General features: G+C 40.1%; 1 protein-coding gene across 5 annotated transcripts in view; it reads left to right on the top strand.

The window, feature by feature from the left end:
* NIPAL3 (NIPA like domain containing 3) overlaps window positions 1-12,265 on the top strand; it is a 30,504-nt gene extending 18,239 nt beyond the window's left edge. For 3 of the 5 annotated variants that reach the window (XM_042439951.1, XM_042439952.1, XM_042439953.1), the window contains 7 exons: window positions 1,877-2,022; window positions 3,481-3,577; window positions 4,948-5,083; window positions 7,350-7,438; window positions 9,384-9,447; window positions 9,782-9,876; window positions 10,846-12,265. In XM_042439951.1, the coding sequence (XP_042295885.1) occupies window positions 1,877-2,022; window positions 3,481-3,577; window positions 4,948-5,083; window positions 7,350-7,438; window positions 9,384-9,447; window positions 9,782-9,876; window positions 10,846-11,045 (827 nt within the window). In that variant the 3' untranslated portion in view covers window positions 11,046-12,265. Of the gene's footprint in view, window positions 1-1,876; window positions 2,023-3,480; window positions 3,578-4,947; window positions 5,098-7,349; window positions 7,439-9,383; window positions 9,448-9,781; window positions 9,877-10,845 lie in introns of those variants that run through there. The other 2 variants (XM_042439954.1, XM_042439955.1) reach the window with 2 other exon arrangements.
* The last annotated feature ends 6,129 nt before the right edge of the window (window positions 12,266-18,394 follow it).

Raw genomic sequence — 18,394 nt, 5'->3', positions numbered from 1 at the left:
TAGGCCAGATTTAAAAATTATGCAGTGCCTGGATTATAGCACGTGTTTCCCATGCAGGGAGAAACCGAATGTTGTTTCAGTTGGCTGTTGTGTTTGTTGCTTCTGTCTGCTTTGTATTTTAATTACCTTTCCCTTTATGGCCTTTTTCTTTTAAAAATGGTTTGCCCATTGGTTGTTGGTAAGCCACCTTATACAGTGGTACCTCGGGATACGAAATGCGCGGGTTACGAAATTTCCGGGATACGAAAAAGTTGGATTGGCAAAAACTGTTTCGGGTTACGAAATATTTTTCGGGTTACGAAATTCATTTTGGCGCGAAATTCAAATGCTATAGGCTTCCAGCGCTAACGGAAAGCTATTTCGGGTTACGAAATTTTCGCGTTACGAAGGGAATGGCGGAACGAATTAATTTCGTAACCCGAGGTACCACTGTACCTGCTTTGTGGAGAAAGGTGGGATGTAAATTTGGTAAGAAATAAATAAATGGTAGGCAGCTGGCAACCTGTAGGTTAAATCCAGCCACCTGACGACCACATATTGTCCCATTTTGTTTCTACAAGAAACCTTTTAGCCCTGACAGACCTCTTCACAGCTGTTTTCCACAGGAAAGGAAAACGATCAGAAGCCCAAAGACTATGCTGCCACTATATTTCTTACATGGTACCTAGAGACTGCTGTAGATTTTAGTATCCTTTAGAATAAGACAGAGCATTCTGTGGCCCTCTAGGGTTTGCTGGATTTCAACTCCTACATTCATAAAGAATGCAGGTAAAGCTTCAGTTAAGAAAAGTTGTTATAGCTTTGTGAGGCAGGGCAATGTAAATAGCAGCTGACTCCAGAATCCCTTCCTGGGCATTTGTGAACAACAAAAAAGAGACAAAGCAACAGTGTAGTAAGTCTGCCACACCAGCTACTTGCAGTATGTTTTTTAAAGCATAACAATATATGTTTGGCCGCAAATGGAATTCCAAGAAGAGTGATGGTGAAAGAAAATGCCCCCCCCCCCGAATGCATTTTGGAAGAAGCTTTTAAGTGTTTTTTAGAAAGTTCACATATTTTTGTTTTACTTATGAACTGGTTATTTCATTTCACAGCTACGTACTGTTAGCTTTGAATAAAAGGTTTGCTGAAACATGTTCAACTGCTAGTCTTTTTTCTGGTGCAGAAACCTATCTATTTTTTCCATGTTTTTTCTGGCTCTGGCCCCAAATTTTCTGTTAAAGATGTAATGCCCAGGAATATATCTGCTTTGATAACTGAGGTGTACTTGTATTCTGAAAGTTTTGCAACCATTTTTATCTTTCCCCAGATTATATTTATTGCTTCCTAAAATGGTTTGTCCTAGAGTAGCTCTCAGTCAAATTTGTTTTTCTAAAAACCTATTTACGTTACATATAATTATCCTTGTTATTGTTGACCAGAATTCTGTGATGTGAAAGCACTCAGAAGACTGATATGCAAGGAATTTGAAACTCTCAGAATTTGTTCAGAGAGGTACTGAAGACCCTCTTGATCAAGTTGGAAGTGGTGGCAGTAATGAATAGTAGTAGGAGACCCTAGCCATCCACTGCACACATATGTCCCATATCACCACCCCTGAGAGCGAGATACTGAGAAACAAATGGTTCTGTCGAGAAGTGGGCTCTGTTGGGAGTTGCATGGCAGATAAACATGCACAACAGTGCTGATGAGATCTTCATCTCTGATGGAACTGAATAGGAAAAGGCGCAGTGTTTGCAAAATAATTACCTATAACTTTGCTGTTGCCCTCCTGTATGTTGTGTGCTTGTGTGTGTGTGCGATAGGGAGAAAAGGCTGCTGTAAGCCTCTCAACTAACCTACTAACTGAACTTCTCCTGTCCTCCTCCTGTCAAAGGGCGCTATGTTTTGTCCTTTGTAGGCTGTGGCTTGGCCATTGTTGGGACGTACCTGCTGATAACCTTTGGGCCTAACAGTCATGAGACCATGACGGGAGAGAACATCACTAAGCATTTAGTCAGCTGGCCGTTTCTTTTGTATATGGTAAGGAAACAAAACAAAGTCTGACTGAAGTGTTCTACCCACACCCACATTTTTAGCTGCTTGCATGGATAAATCTGTTTGAAGGGAGTGGTGAAGAAAACTGACTTTAAACAGATGAAATTGTTTAAAGATACCTGGAGGAGGGACATAAGCAAAAATGGCCTTCTCTCATGGGAATGACTTTATAATTTTAGCTCAACATCCCATTCCACATAAAATGTGCCATGGAAACTGTTGCCTGCGGTTCTGGAATACCTCTTGGAGGTGTCCCTTGGTTTACATGAGCTGTACTTCATTATTGCCCTGAGTGCATTTTGGAATGTGCCATCAGTTCATAGAGTGATTTCCTTCAATTTCCTGCAATTGTGTATCACAGAAAATGGCAGGCAATGGCCTGTTACAGACTGCCAAAATAAAGCTGCTTCGGGTCTCTTTGGAGGTATGCTGTTTAAATGATGCATGCATCCTAAGAATCAGGAAGCTGCACCAAAGCTGCACTCCAGTGCTTAAGAATGGAATGTGGTTTTGGTGCGACCTCCGGACTCTTAGGACCCATGCATCATTTAAATAGCATACCTCCAAAGAGACCCGAAGCAGCTTTATTTTGGCAGTCTGTAACAGGCAACTTGCACCACTACAATATTCACTGCTGAGCCTCTGCAAACCCCAGGATTCTCCATGTTACAGCTACGAAAACTGTACCCTGTAGTAAGTAACTGGGCTCCCTCTGACCTTTCTGTGGAGCCAATATCAAGCTGAGTGAGGCACTCCAGGATCCGTTATAACATTGCTGGGGATACAACCTGATTAATTGTGATAGCTATTTAATGAGTCCCCCTGAAGTACTGTTGACTACTTGGGGCACTTGAGCTGGCCCACAGAAAGTTGGAGATGTGGGCTGAGGGAGGAATGGAGATTCCCTGCAACAGAGGAGGAGAGGATGGAATAGGTGCACCTCGATCTTGGGTGCTGGAGATGGAGAGGAACTGGTCTTCTCACTGCCAGATGTGAGATGAGAGCTCCTTCATGATATGCTAGTGAGCTTTCTGGAAGCACATGCCAACTAGATAGGCCTTAACTCTGATATGTCAGGGCTGCTCAACATCTTTAGCATTGGGAACAGGAGAGAATAGCTCTGGAGAAGCAGTAAATTCCCCAGGAGGGAATTTTAATCTTGCTGTTCTGTACCTAGCCACATGTAAATATTGTAGCTCATCTTGAGCCAGATAGAATAAAAATTGGAATTTTAAAAAGTCCAGTTGCTGAAGCGCTAAGCCAAATTAGCCCATTCGTTTTAATGTCCCAAATGGAGCCATCTCCATTCTGCTAAATGTTGGTTTAAAACCAATTATTATTTTGTGTGTGTGAGTGTGTGTGATATTAGTAGGTGGGTAGGTTTAGATACAAAAATAAATGTATAACATTTGTTCCTCTCCCCCCCCCCCCAAAAAAAAAAAGCTGGTGGAGATCATCCTTTTCTGTCTACTACTGTATTTCTACAAAGAGAAGAAAGCTAATTATATAGTTGTGATTTTGCTGCTGGTAGCACTCCTGGGTAAGTTTGATATGTGCACTTCATTGTGACACAATAAGTTTTGTTTAATTGCTTTATTTTTGAATCTTTATGTCTGTGTGTATGAGAGTGGATATTTGTGTTTTTAGTTTAAAAAGCAAGCCCAGTCTAGATGAAACACAGTTGTGTGCTTTGAGTATATTTGGTATCTAAGAAAAAAGCGCCATTTAGAGACTGCAAATTTACAAAGAGGAAAGGTAGGAAGGAAGGAACAACTTAAATATCTGCCTTGACTGGTGGTGACTCTTCTTTGTTTAGCTATCTGGAGATGCTCAGAATTGAACCACTGGCTTTCTGCATGTAAACAATGTGCTTCATACATTAAGTATGTTACCTCCCCTTCCCAGCTTGTTCATTTATTAGGATGACAAGTCTGTGTTATGGGTATAAAATGCACAAGGGGAGTGCACACAGCTTTGTTCATTGCTAAGTATAGTTTGTTGCCATGTTTACTGCTGGGCTCAGTCCTGAAATGTTGGTGGCACAGGATCAAAACTAAAGGATCCCACCAAAATGACAATAGGACAAGATGATTGCAGCAGAGACAGTCAGGGCTATAGGCTATAGAAGAGATGTGAAGGCTTCTGAAGAAAAAGACTAGGAAAATCTGGGGGTACAAGGTAAAGCCTGCATCCCCCCCCCCCAGCCTTTTTTTTAAAACGAAAAATTCAGCAAATGGATTCTGGAATTTTTTTTAGAACCTCTTTCAGCTTAATTCAGCAAAAGAGTGAGGTCAAAAATACCATCATATTTGATCTTAAAGCTCTGAAATTTTGGGGGAGAGATATTTCAGCCTTTCTGAATGGGATAATAATACATTAAAAGCATTAAATGTTTAGGGAACCACTAAATGGTAGTGTCAAAAAGAAGGAGGACTATCCATCTGGGGAAAGATTTCAGTTCTGGATTGGAACCTCAAGTCCAAAACCTACTGAAGAAATAATCCAGTTTGAGACCGCTCAGTGCTAGGGAATCCTGGAATTTGTAGTTTTGTGAGATATTTAGCCACTGCTGTCAGAGCTCTGGTGTCACTATAAACTACAATTCCTAAAATTCTCTAGCATTGAGCCAGGGTAAAAGTGGTCTCAAAGTGGATTATTGCTGCAATGTGTTTTGGACTTCAAGTGAACTGAATTTGGCTCCAGGGCCAAAATGAACCAAAATCCACACACAACAGTGATGCCTTCAATTAGTTGGCCAGTAAAGGCATTGCTGTTGTGTGGATTTTGGATATTACTGAATTTAAATGTAGTTCCTATTGGTGTGAGTTGTGTAGTGCCTACCTTGGATGCAGGGACTGCCCTTTTCTTATTCTCTGGCAAGAAGAAGGTTGTTGTTTCAAATATTTTCAGGTTCCATGACGGTTATCACAGTGAAGGCTGTGGCAGGCATGATTGTGGTTTCTCTACGGGGGAATTTGCAGCTGGGCTACCCTATTTTCTACATCATGGTGGTTTGCATGGTGGCGACAGCAGCCTTTCAGGCCACGTAAGTGAGCTGCAGTGAGTTTCCGTCTTTCCTTCTGCTAAAATTACTTTCAGTTCTAGCTCACAATTGAATGTCAACATGATTGAAATTTAATGAAAATGAATTATACATTTTAAAAAGCAGCCCTGGGGGAATGCTAGGTAATTGCATTGCTTTTTGTTATTACTGACAGTCGGCAGAAGGTGGGCCAACTGCTAAACTGTTGTCAGTTCTATGAAATGCTTTGTGGCGTTTTTAAAGGATGCTTTTTGAAGAGCAGCTTCCCATGCCCACCATTATGCACCATAGCATTTAAGAAGGCCTGACCCAGCAAGACACACACACACACACACACAGAGAGAGAGTCAGGCACTGTGGCTCCCAATAATAGCAGTAAAGCTTGGGAAAGCTGGCTAAAGACCATACTGTCTGAGGGATTCTGGTAGATGTATTCCAGAAAAAGTAAGCTTCCCAACCTCTAAATAGCATTCAGTGTGATGCCTCTTGGAAAACTTACATGCAAGGCTTGATGATGGATAAAGCTATGTCATGCTGCTTTACTGTTAGCATCTATTAATTTGGGAGGTGTTGCATTTAGACCTGGAGACTTAGTTTATAGTCACCATAATTGGTATCCATGAGTATACCAATGAAAGCTGAAGAATTTGAATATTCTTATTTCAGAGGTAAAGGTGAAAAACAAAGACGAGAGAGATAGAATAGAATAAGAGAAGGCAGCTGCCTTTTGGAGGGCTTGGACTGTCACATGAGACCAGGGCTGGCATTTACTTTGCCCTCTTGCCTCCCTCTCGTATACTGTATTTTCTGGCGTATAAGACTACTTTTTAACCCAGGAAAGTCTTCTCAAACATTGGGGGTCGTCTTACACGCCGGCTGTCATCATATAGGGTAGGTGCTGAAATATCTGAGCCAGACTGGAGAATCTGCAGTCGCCGCATATGTAACTGAAGGGTGGGGCAAGCTGCAGGCGTCCGGGACGCCCGGGGTATGGGGAAAAAAGCCGTGTTTGCAATACCACTATGATAGTCTTGGAGACAGGGAGGGCTGGGCAGGCAGGGAGAGCTAACCAACCCAAGCAGACAAGTTTTCCTGCTAAGTATCTGCATGTCATAAGCATTTGAATTAAAATTACCAGATTGAAATCAAATCTGATGTTTTTAAATTTTTTATTTGGTGTGCGTTGGAAGAGGGGTAATCTTATATGGTGAGCATATCCCAAACTATATTTTAACTAGAAAAGTTGGGGGTCGTCTTATACGCCTAGTCATCTTATATGCCGGAAAATACGGGTACTCTTTTTGGAGAGAGGTATCAGAGCCAGTGTGGTGTAGTGGCTTGAGTGCTGGACTACGACTCTGTAGACCAGGTTTCAATTACCTGTTCAGCCATGGAAACCCACTGGGTGACCTTGGATGAGTCACACACTCTCAGCCCCAGAAAACCCCATGATAGGTTTGCCTTAGAGTTGCCATAAACTAGAAATGACTTGAAGGCACACAGCAATAACAATCCATACTCATTCTTTGAATCACACTGTATTGTACATTCACCCAGTTTGAAAAAAATCCTTTTATTTACTACCCTGGATAATTTGACATAGTTTCAAAGTTGGGCACCTTTGCTCACCTTTAACTCTGTCATCATTCATGAACAAGTTGAAATGTGACTAGGAGAACCTGCTCCCTATTTTATGATAATTTTTCATTTATTGTATCTCATGCTTCCTGTTTTTTAACTGGTTGCTGATCCATGATGACCCTCTTATCCCATGGCTCCTCAGTGTGGCAAAACAGCTAAATTTGGCTGCTAGCCTTTGGTGAGATACTTTATCAAAAGTGTTTCTAAAAATCTAGCTATATCATGGTCATAATACTGGCAGTCATTCCCAACCAGAGTAGACACCTTGGCCAACTGTCAGGAATTCTGGGAGCTGAAGTCCAAAACATCTGGAGGACAAAAGTTTGGGAATCACTGGTCGAGAACATAATCTGTGGTCTCTGCTATTAGTATTTCATATCCTTATAGTCAGTTCAGATTAAGTCTTCATTATTCTGAAAGCAGACCCAGAGAATTTGTTCAGCTCATTTGCAGCCTCCTTGTACTCCATTTAACTCATCTTTTGACTCTTTTTGTCTAGTAGTCCACCCCATCTCCCGAGCCACTTTTCTGCTTCTGATGTACTTAAATAATTGTTAATGTTATCCATGTTTTTATTGATATGTTCTTGAATTTTTTCCTCCCTTCTTTTCTTTTCTTTTGCTTGTAGGTTTTTAACCCAAGCTTCACAGCTGTATGATGCATCACAGATTGCCAGTGTGGGTTACATCTTGTCCACTGCAATAGCAATCATTGCAGGTAACATAAATAAATAAAAGTATTGAAATGATAGTCATTCTTATGACTCAAAATGAGTTCCTTTCCATATTGCTCTCTAGTAGGGAATAGTTGCAGTTTTCTGTAATTCTAACATGACATTTTCCACATCCATTTGGAAATTACTTTGCAAGTAAGATGCACACTTTAAAAAAAAATCAAATCTACTGTTTAAAAATGGGCTATGGCAAATGGCCTGCTTGATCCCCTTTAGAGAATGAGAAACATATCCCATTCATCAAGGGATATAGAGTCTCCAACCCAGCACAGACCCTGTCTTAGAAGAATGACCAGAATGAAATAGGTTGTTTCATTCCTGAAGGTCCCCTTTGAGTCATACTGTGGCTTAGTCTGAAATTTGTACAGCTCCAGGACCTGTTTTACATGCTGAAGCTCAGTCTTGGAAGACATATTTGTTTTATTTAGCACATTCAGTGTGCTTTGTTTAAAAAAAACAACCACGCACATGCATACAGAAAGAACAAGATACCTAACCCAATTGACTCATGATTTATGTTTTGCCAGTAGCAAAAAGAACCACGGTTGATGAGTAATGTAGGATGAATAAAGCTGGCTGCTGTTTGCCTATACTTTAACTACATTTCGGATGAGGATGAGGCCTGAGGTGTTAAAGGATTCTGAGAAAAGTTGTGTTTTCAAGAAGAATTAAAACAAAACCAAGAACTGATACCAAGGTGGAGGTGGCCCCGTATCAGTGCCTTCCCTCATGATTTAGTGTCGAACTGCATGTTACTTAAAAGCAACCCAACAATTATGTCATTGTTTAGGCTAGAATCCTGTTGACTACACTTTAATCAGGGTTGCACAGCTGTGCCAAGGAAAATCTGCCAGCTTCAAGAGGCCTTTTCCTTCGGTGCCTGCCTTCTTTCATAGCCTCTGTGCCCACAGCCTTTTCCCTTTGCCCATGGCTTACACCCATGTAGAGATGCCATAGGGAGATGAGGTGTTCTTTTCCTATCCCCAGCCACTCCTTTACCAATAATACCCCTTGAACTCAGCAATGGGCCTTAGCAAGAAGCTCTCCCATTAACAATGAGACCTCCTACCATTGTTGAATCCACTCAACTATGAGGAAAGAAGTAAAGAAAGAAAAGTAGTTGCTGCTGTCTGTCTCTCTCATAATATGTCACTTGGGACTGAGGTAAGTAGAAGAAATTGGCAAAATGGATTACACACCTTGAAACCGTGGAGGAGGGAATTACGTCTCTTAATGCACCCTTATATTTAAGAACTCGTTGCATTGGTAGACTAATTTGCTAACTTTCTGTTGGGGGAGTTTGATTGTAGCTTTGCAAGCAGAGTGTTTGAAAGTGGTAATGCCCACCATAGTGGGTGGTATAGTCTTGCTCTACCGCCTCATTCTGCTGCATTTGGAGTCAACTCCCTTTCTCTATACCAGATTGAATAGCTAGTTTCCAGAGTTAGAGAGTATCATCCTTTAAGTGTACTTATGTCCCAGTAATTCTCTTCTAAGTGTAAATTCTGGACTAAATGGCCTCTGAAAGCTAATGATTTTTAGGCCTCCAGTCCCCCAGAAAGTAAATGGGGTTGTTCTTTATGATATTCCTTCACCTATATTTTTCATGAGTGGTAAAATACTATGTGTGGAAGGAATTTCAGTGCCTGGAGGGCTATTCTACTTGTTAGTATATCCTGTGATCAATAGAGTTATGAAGTTATAATAGAATTCTTGTATATATTTGCCTCCTCAGATCCATGCCAAGAAAAAGGTGGGGTATAAATTCAGTAAATAAAAAATGGTTTCCCTCTTAATTTAATAAAATATTATTATGTTAATAAGATATAACAACATATTGTTATGCTAATAAAACTTGCCCAGCATTTGATGAAGTGATTACAGTTTAAAGATACTAAATGGCTTGTTTTTCTCCCTGTCTTGAATCAGGTGCAACATTTTACTTGGACTTCATTGGGGAAGACATACTCCATATTTGCATGTTTGCCTTGGGGTAAGTTTATAAAATTGTTCTAGGTAACTCACTGTGCTAATAGCTTTGGGACATTGCTTCTGGGGCCAGGTTTTTACACTACCTGAACATTTCCAGCTATTCATTGCACATCAAATGCATAGCAGTAATCTCAGTCGCACATCAACTGAAGAACTAGGAGAAGCAGCTGCTGTTTGTAGTGACTGGTTCTTACAGCTATTGTAACCATAAGCTTGTCAGAACACTCCATCAGGTCAGGTTATTGTTTCTGTCTAGGTTCAACCACTTCCTCTTCTCTGTCAGTTGTTTCACAAAACTTTATTTCTCTTACTCCCCCCCCCCCCTCCCCTTTCAGGTGCCTCATTGCATTCTTGGGTGTCTTTTTGATCACTAGAAACAAAAGGAAATCAATCTTTTTTGAACCCTACATCTCCATGGATGCTATGCCAGGTAATGTTTAAAATCATTTCTTTTTTATGAACTGATCAAAGCTGTCTGTAAATAGACACATAAATAAACTGCCTATAAACTGTCTATAAATAAATAAACTGTCTATAAATAAACTGCATATAAATAAATTGTCTATAAATAGAAACAAATACGTAACCAGAAATCTCTGTTGTATCTCCCCCCCGCCCAACAACACACCTCCAGACTATGCCATTCAACACAGTACAACAGGTATTCCACACAAATCCATGCCACCAATCTCTGAAGATGCCAGCCACAGATACAGGCAAAACGTCAGGAATAAATTATTCCAGGATGTGGCCACATAGCCTGAAAAAACCACAGAAAACTATAAGACCTTTGTGTTTGTAATATCAGGATTTACCATCAGTTAATGACAACTTGCAGGGAACATTCCTAAGTAAAATGATGGTTTGTTGTTTAATTCTTCAGGAATTATTTGCAAGTCATTTTACAACAGCTACCGTTGTCTCTATCATATACTTTGAAGTAAAATGTTTCCTTTTTGTCTTGGGGCAGAGGGGAATCAGTGAACCACTGTGAACTCTTTTAGAATAAAGTTTCTCAGGGAGAGGGGTGGTCTGCTGAACAACTAGGTTTTGTAATAGCTAGAAGGATGATTTAAATGGATGCTATTTCTTCACTGTGACTGAAGACCATTTTCTGGTCTGGCATGGAGAGTGGTGTTAGGTTGGCAATAATGTCTCTGTTTACAGGCAGAAAATACAAAGTTAAGTCCCATACAGCTACCAAGTTCAAAGGATATTGCCTGGGGAAGGTGGTAAAAATGCCTGTCTCAAATGCTGAGCAACTACTGGTAGTGAGAGGAGGAAGCACCAGCTAAATGGATCAGTAGTCTGATGTAGTATAAAGCAGTGTTGGGAAGAGAGAATCCATATCCTCTTCCCTACTTTTTCAATCCCATCTCTGTTTTCTCCTTATTTGCAGGCATGCAGAATTTGCACGACAACGGAACAGCAGTTCAGCCTGATCTCAAGACTTCCTTTTCCTATGGCGCCCTGGAGAGCAATGACACCATCTCAGAGATCTATGCTCCTGCCACGTTGACAATTGTCCAAGAAGAACATGGCTCCAAAGGAGCACCTGTGCCTCTATACAAAGTCATGGAGCACAGCAAAAGGGAGTGAATGTCCTTGAGGACTGGCATAATGGGTCCACATGTGTGGTCAATCTTATTTATTTATTTCTCTCTCTTTCTTTCATTTCACTAAAAGGTCATCTGAAATGTGGTTAAAATTAATACAAATTATAGCTTTAAAGACCAAACTGCAGTTGATCAACTGTATACCAAAAGCTAAGCTAAACTGTTCCATGATGCCTACAGTCTCATCAGATGAAATGCATAGGGAATTACATGGTCTGTAGTATTGCTTACAAAATAACAGACACCAAAGGATGAGTTTAGCCTTTCTGTTATGATAAAGCACTCCCTATGGAGCCAGTTAGCACATGTCTTCTTAGACCAACCTTTTCCCAACCCAGCTCTTTCCAGATGTCTTGCACTTCAGATCTCATTTTCTCCTGTCCACACGTTGCTGGTTGGGGTTATAGATATTATAAATGACACATTACCTGGAGGGCAACAGGGATGGAAGCTATAGTTCAGCACGTAGGGAGAGGGGATCAGAATGAGGCAGTCTTGAGTAAATTGCATAGAGTATAGGCAGGGCTTTGGGTTCAGGCCCACTCCTCACTATATATATCTATATGTATATGTATATATGTATGGAGCAGTAGATTCCTGTTTAAATGGGCCAGAGTGTGTTGGCTGTAGTACTAATCATCCCCAACTAGCATGATTTAACTACCACTTTGTAGTGCATAGAAAGAACTTACAATGTCATAAGATTTGAAGATGTCAAATAAGACTAAATATTCTCCCACAGCATCCACCTGCTTTCCAATATTTAATCTAATATTATAGCAGTTCAGATCTTTCCTTAAAAGAACAGCATTATTTTAACTCTGTTCTTACCTGGCCACCTTTACTGCAAGACTGACTGCCAGTGTTTTTAAATGGTAGCTTAATTACCTAGGATTTCTCAAGTCTCCAATGTAGCAATGATCAGTGTTCTTTCAGTGCACCCATGTATTGAAATGAAATGGATTAATATTTTCCAAGAAATGTTTAGTTAGCTTTCTTTAGACCCAAATTTAATGTTTTTCCATTTTCTTTTGCCACAGCCATCCTGAGAAGATGTAATTCATTTTAGTGCTGTAATGGAACATACTGTAGGATTTGTCTTCTCTGTACATACTATATTTTCTTTTCCCATAGAAATCTCCTGTTTCCAGGTTGGAAGTAGGAGAGATAAATTTTAAATAAAATCCATACTTTGGTTGTTTAGCAAAATTTTCCTAGAGATGATTCAACATTCTGTATCGGGTAACATGATCTTTGGCACTGTGTGTGACTCATAGTCCAGCCCTTTTGAGCCAGGGCACACCACATATCACCACAGGTACATCCTGACCCAGAATTGTTTTGAAATCTCTAGGTTGTAAGAACGTTATGACATAAGAACGACCGGCTATCCTAATGATTTCTACTTTTTAGTGGGATTTTTCATATTGGTTGCTATTTGCACTTTAAAGCATCCTTTCTTTCTGCAAATGTGCACTGTGATCCTGTTCACATTAGAATTTCACCCCATGTGTCTTAAGTACATATTCAGTGGGATGAGTTCAGTGGACTATACTTGCATACAGTAGACAGGAGATTGCATTTCCCGTAGGATAAAAGTTCCCTGCAAATAGAAGAAATAGCTCCGCAGGGAGTGGAATAGGATAGAACGTTTTTCCTGGAATTGCTAGAATATGGTTTATTGGTTTGTTTTCATTTTTATGGCGAATACAAAAATGTCACCCTGTATTTTATCTAAAGCATTAATACACCAGTGTCTTATCTCTTTCTGCTACACATGTAGACAATGACTGATTCGAACTGAGGAGTGAGAACTAACAGTGAGGCATTTTAATGCACAGTTTCACCACACTTGCACTTGCTTTAACTCTTAGGGGGAAAGATGTTTGTTTATGGCATACTTGGCACTAAATGATCCTCTATACAGTTATGCATTATTCACTATTGGCAGGAGTATCTTATCACTAGACAATACTTCAGAAACATGAATCATACGAAGTAACTTGTGAATATTGACTGGGCACAGTTGTCTTGAAGAACCTCCACGTAGTCAGTTTCATTCATTTGTGAACTATGCAAAGCATTTTGCTCATTAAAGAATTACATAGCAGGGGAGATGAGGTGCTGGGAACAAAAGGCCTTTTAATCTCCTTGTTGCCTTTTGATGATTAATGCAAGAGTTGGCTTTCTAATGGCATGAATGCCACGCTGCATAACCACAAAATGGCAATTGTGTTGTTAAACTGCCTGACCTGACCACAGAATATTATACCTGAGTTATTCATTGAGTTCCAGCCTCAAGCAGCAAAATATGGGCCTCTGTGTTGACTGATTGCACTTCTTACGATTTATTTAATGTTTTTTTAAAATGGTATTTATAGAATAGGAACAATTTAGTTGAATGTAGTATGCATTGTTGTTGAATGAGCTCTAGACAGAATGAGTGTAACTGGAGCAGGAGATCTTTACATTTTCACTCTTGTAATGGCATAGCATTTGGACCAAAGACAGAACTGGCAGGGGAGACCAGTGGTCAGATATATGCAGGCTTTTTCATAAGTTCAGGAGGGTGACTGATAACAGATGAGTTATCCTGTGAAAAGTAGGGTGATGTCTGATCATGTTTCTTTTAAATCATGTCTGTTCTAGCACCTTTGTTCGCATTTCCTTTCTCCCCCCCCCCCTTTTTTTTATTATTATTTTTTTTTTTGGTTGGTTAGTTGGTTGATTTGTTAGCTTTTCAGATATCTAACCTGACTTTCAACTTGGAATGTTAGCAATGGGGCACATTTGGCCATTGTTGACATGATCTACTTCTTTGTGGCAAAGCAACATATCAGGGAGCTTTCCACAATCTGTTGTCATGTCAGTCCCATCAGCCCTGACCAGCATGGCTAAAGAAAAAAGATTATGGTAGTTGCAGTCCAAAACATATGAAGGACCTAAGCTTTCCCACCCCAGATCTATGCCTGCTGGTGGTTTCTAAGGTTTGCAATAACTTCTCCCAGTCGCATGTGGGGAAGTCTGAACCTTAAACGCTGGCATGGCACCAGTTTTGGCACCAGATGAAGATGCATCACACATGTAAATAATATAAATAAAATAAAGTTTTTATTTGTACCCCACTCCTTCCCAAGATCAGGGCGGCTTACAGCAAATAGTTAAAAACAGAATAAATACAATACAAATCAAACAACCAATTACAATTTAAAAAAAAACAGGCTAAAATGCCCCATAGCCCAACCTCTTGGCCACGAAAGAGGAGGGAGGCCCACAGGATTTTAGTCGGGGAATGCCTGTTGGAACAGGAAGGTTTTCAGGTCCTTCCTGAATTGGGCCAGGGTGGTAGTCGAGCGGAGCTCAGTGGGCAGTGTATTCCAAAGGGCTGGGGCAGCAGTGGAAAATGTCCTCCGTGAGGTGGAGGATAATCTAGCCCCAGGGACCTTCAGTAATTGCTGCCCAGACGTTCTGAGGGTGCGAGGCGGAATGTACGGGGAGAGGTGGTCCTTTAGGTATCCTGGGCCCAAGCCATTGTCTTTTTAAAAAAAAAATTATAGTGTTGTTAAAATGTGGAAATAATAAGGCATGGGATATTTTCTCACACACCAACTTCCCTTCTTTTTTTGGTTAGTAAATACTGCTCTTCAGTGCTAAGTGATGCCTGTTGTCATCGAACCTTTTCAAGCTGTGTGTGTTTAGTTCAGTACTCTTGAGAGGTTACATTGTAAGGCAATCCTTAAACATTTGTGTGTATGCATCAAAATACACTTCATTGGCATAACTGGAAGTCAGCATAGGAGTGTGCTGTGTGCTGAATAACACTCTGATTCTTGGGGAAGAGGGTGACATCCTGTGAAGGGTCTCCTTCAGTGCTTTGAAATCCTGAAAGTATAGGATGATGTACATGTACAGAGCATGTACATGTCCTGGGCTGCATTCGCACTGCAGAAATAAGATATTTGTGAGACATTTAGCCGGCTCTGTTGCCATAACAAACTACAATTCCCAGACTTCCATAGCATTGAGCCATGGCAGTTACAGTGGTGTCAAGCTGGATTATTTCTGCAGTGCAGATGCAACCCTGATCAGCATTTTAGTCTGGTCACCTCACAGGTGTTGTTTCCCTTACCTTGACTCTCCCTTGACTCCTTTCCATGACAAGGGGGGAAAGAATTCCTTCAGATTGTTGAATCTATCTTTGGATGTTGCTCCAATATTCATAAGAAAAATCTGCAGGAAACGGTGGCTCTTTTGAAGCCATGAAGTCTTTCTAGAGGTTCTACTCTGTAGAAAAATACAGTCTAGCTCTGCAAGTTAGAATTTAGGACCCATTCAGCACATACATTCTTTGGGAATATCTAGATGTTTTCTGCAGCGATGGCTGACAACTATTAGCTGATTTTTCTTTTCTGCATTATGACTGTGTAGCTCTGTATAATTTAATTTTGAACATTCACGTAGATCTAAATGTACCACTAGACCATCTTCACAATGCATGTAAATAAAATCAGCTGTATGATACACCCAGAGGAGAACAGTGTTTTTGTTGTTCAGTCAAAATGTGCTTAGCAGCTGGGCAGTTGTAAATTGCAAAAAATTAAACAATAAAATTGTATGAGGCAGACCGAATTCAGATGAAATTTTGTGGGCCTTGGAAACAGCAGGTAACCGTAAGAGATGCATGCCATATTGTTATTCTTGTATCCCATTCTTTTCCCAGAAATGGGACTCAGAGTGGCTTCACAATATTAAAAGAACAATAAAGTCACCTCTCCTTTCTCATGGACTTGAGGTCCACAGTCTTGAATATTTATGGAGGAGCGACCTTCATTCTTTTCCATAAGGTGCACCCCAATGGCGCTCGCTCACAGGCACACTCCCCATTCAAGCCTATGGGGCTTGAATATAGGCAAGTCTCTATTTTCGCAGAGAGGTCCAGAATGGATCCTCCACAAAAATGGAGGTCTGACTGTACAATTAAAAACAGAAAAGAGATGCATTAAAAAAGAATTAAATTATTACAATGTTAAAATAGATAGCTATTAAAAGAATAAAATATGTTTTAAAAAGATAAAACTGTATAAAACACTTTGAAATGAAACAACAATGTTATGAATAATGGAATGGCGTACAGAATTCTTAATATTCCTAAAACCTTTGAATCTTGCTGCCAGCTTAGCTACACAAGTCCTTTAGTGTCAAGAATAAATTGTAGCCCATTGCTGGAAGACATTTATTCAAGTTATTTCCCTGTGTCTGTAGGAGTACCCAAATTCTGTAAGGTTATCATTTTGCTGGAGCCAAAGAAACAGCATTTTTCCAACCTTTCTTAGGAACAAAAAGAGCAGGAGCGAAAGTACTTGTGCACGGAATTTTTCTTACTTTCACCAAGGGCTGGTTCAGAATGATAAAGAACACATAATGCAGGGGTAGATCACCTTTTGGGTCCAAACTTGACCATCACCTCTTAAGCTTCTTTTCTCCAGGCTAAACATACCCAGCTCCTTGAGTCTTTCCTCATAGAGCATGGTTTCCAGATCCTTCACCATTTTAGTCGTCCTCCTTTGGACACGCTCCAGTTTCTCAATGTCCTTTTTGAATTGTGGTGCCCAGAACTGGACACAGTATTCCAGGTGGGGCCTGACCAAAGCAGACTACAGTGGCACTATTACTTCCCTTGATGTAAAATCATAGAATCATAAGAGTTGGAAGAGACCCAAAAGGCCATCCAGTCCAACCCCATTCTGCTGTGCAGGAAATCTCAATCAAAGCATCCCTGACAGATGGCCATCTAGTCTCTGTTTAAAGACTTCTAAGGAATCTATACTGTTGATGCAGCTAAAAATTGCATTGGCCTTTTTAGCTTCGTGTCACACTGTTAACTCATGTTTAACCTGTGGTCGACTAGGATTCCTAGATCCCTTTCACACAGAATCTCGTTAAACCAAGTGTCCCCCATCCTATATCTATGTATCTATGAAGTTCGTTGTGTTAATTTTGGCCCAGCTTTCTAATCAAGTCCATTTTGAGTTTGGATCCCCTCTGGGGTATTACCTAATCCTCCTAATTAAACGCAGGATATAAACCCAACAACCTTCTAAGATAAAGAGAGACTATAAATGCAATACACACAAACACACACACTCAGGTGGATAACAAAATCCATGGATGCTCAAGTCCCATTCAATCCAATGGCATAACAAAATGGTGTTCCTTACATAAAATGGAAAATCAAGGTTTGTTATTTGGAATTGATGCTTTTTCTGAATATTTTTGAGCCATGGATGCTTGAATCTGTAGATAAAAAACCCTTGGATAAGGAGGGCCAACTGTGCGTGTATACATAAGTACATTTGTGTGTATACATGTATGTACATACATACATACATACATACGTATGTATTTCTATCCCTCGTGTGTGTATATCTATACAGTCCACCCTTCTTATACATGGATTTTTTGTACACGGATTCAAGCATACACGGTTTGAAAATGTTCAAAAAAAGTATAAATTTCAAATATCAAACCTTGATAAAAAAAAAAAAATATCAAACCTTGATTTTCCATTTTTTATGTCATGATATTTAATGGGACTTGAGCATCCAGGGATTTTGTTATCCACGGGGGATCTTGGAACCAAACCCCAGTGGATAACAAGGGGCCACTGTATATGACTATATATATGTATATATTTATCTCTCTCTCTCTCTCTCTCTCTCTCTGTGTGTGTGTGTATATATATATATCAGTGTGTGGGGGTGTATATATATATGTCTGTGTGTGTGTGTATATATATATATGTCTGTGTGTATATATGTATGTATGTATATATGTCTGTGTACTGTGTATATGTGTGTATATATATATGTGTGTCTGTGTGTATATATATGTGTGTGTGTCTGTGGGTGTATATATATATGTGTGTGTATATATATATATATATATGTCTGTGTGTTATATATATATGTGTGTGTATGTGTGCATGTCTCTGTGTGTGTATATATATCTCTGTGTGTGTGTGTGTATATATATATATATATATATATATATATATATATATATATATGTCTGTGTGTATGTCTGTGTGTGTGTGTATATATATATATATATATGCGCGCATATATCCCTCATTCACAAGCTCTGGAAAAGCTGAAGGGAAGGGAGGGAGCAGAAGAGGCCGCCTTTTATTGCCCACGTGACCTGGTCCACCAATCAGAGAGTGCGCAGACTAGAGACCGTTGCCTCATCCCTGAGGGGCAAATCTGCGCTTACATCCGGGTCCTTCATTCTTGGGAGGCTCAAAGGCAAGAGGGAAAAACATAAAAGTCGGGG

This window comes from Sceloporus undulatus, chromosome 9 (genome assembly GCF_019175285.1).
Source record: "Sceloporus undulatus isolate JIND9_A2432 ecotype Alabama chromosome 9, SceUnd_v1.1, whole genome shotgun sequence".
Lineage (NCBI taxonomy): Eukaryota > Metazoa > Chordata > Lepidosauria > Squamata > Phrynosomatidae > Sceloporus > Sceloporus undulatus.
This window is presented reverse-complemented; position numbering and strand designations above follow the sequence as displayed.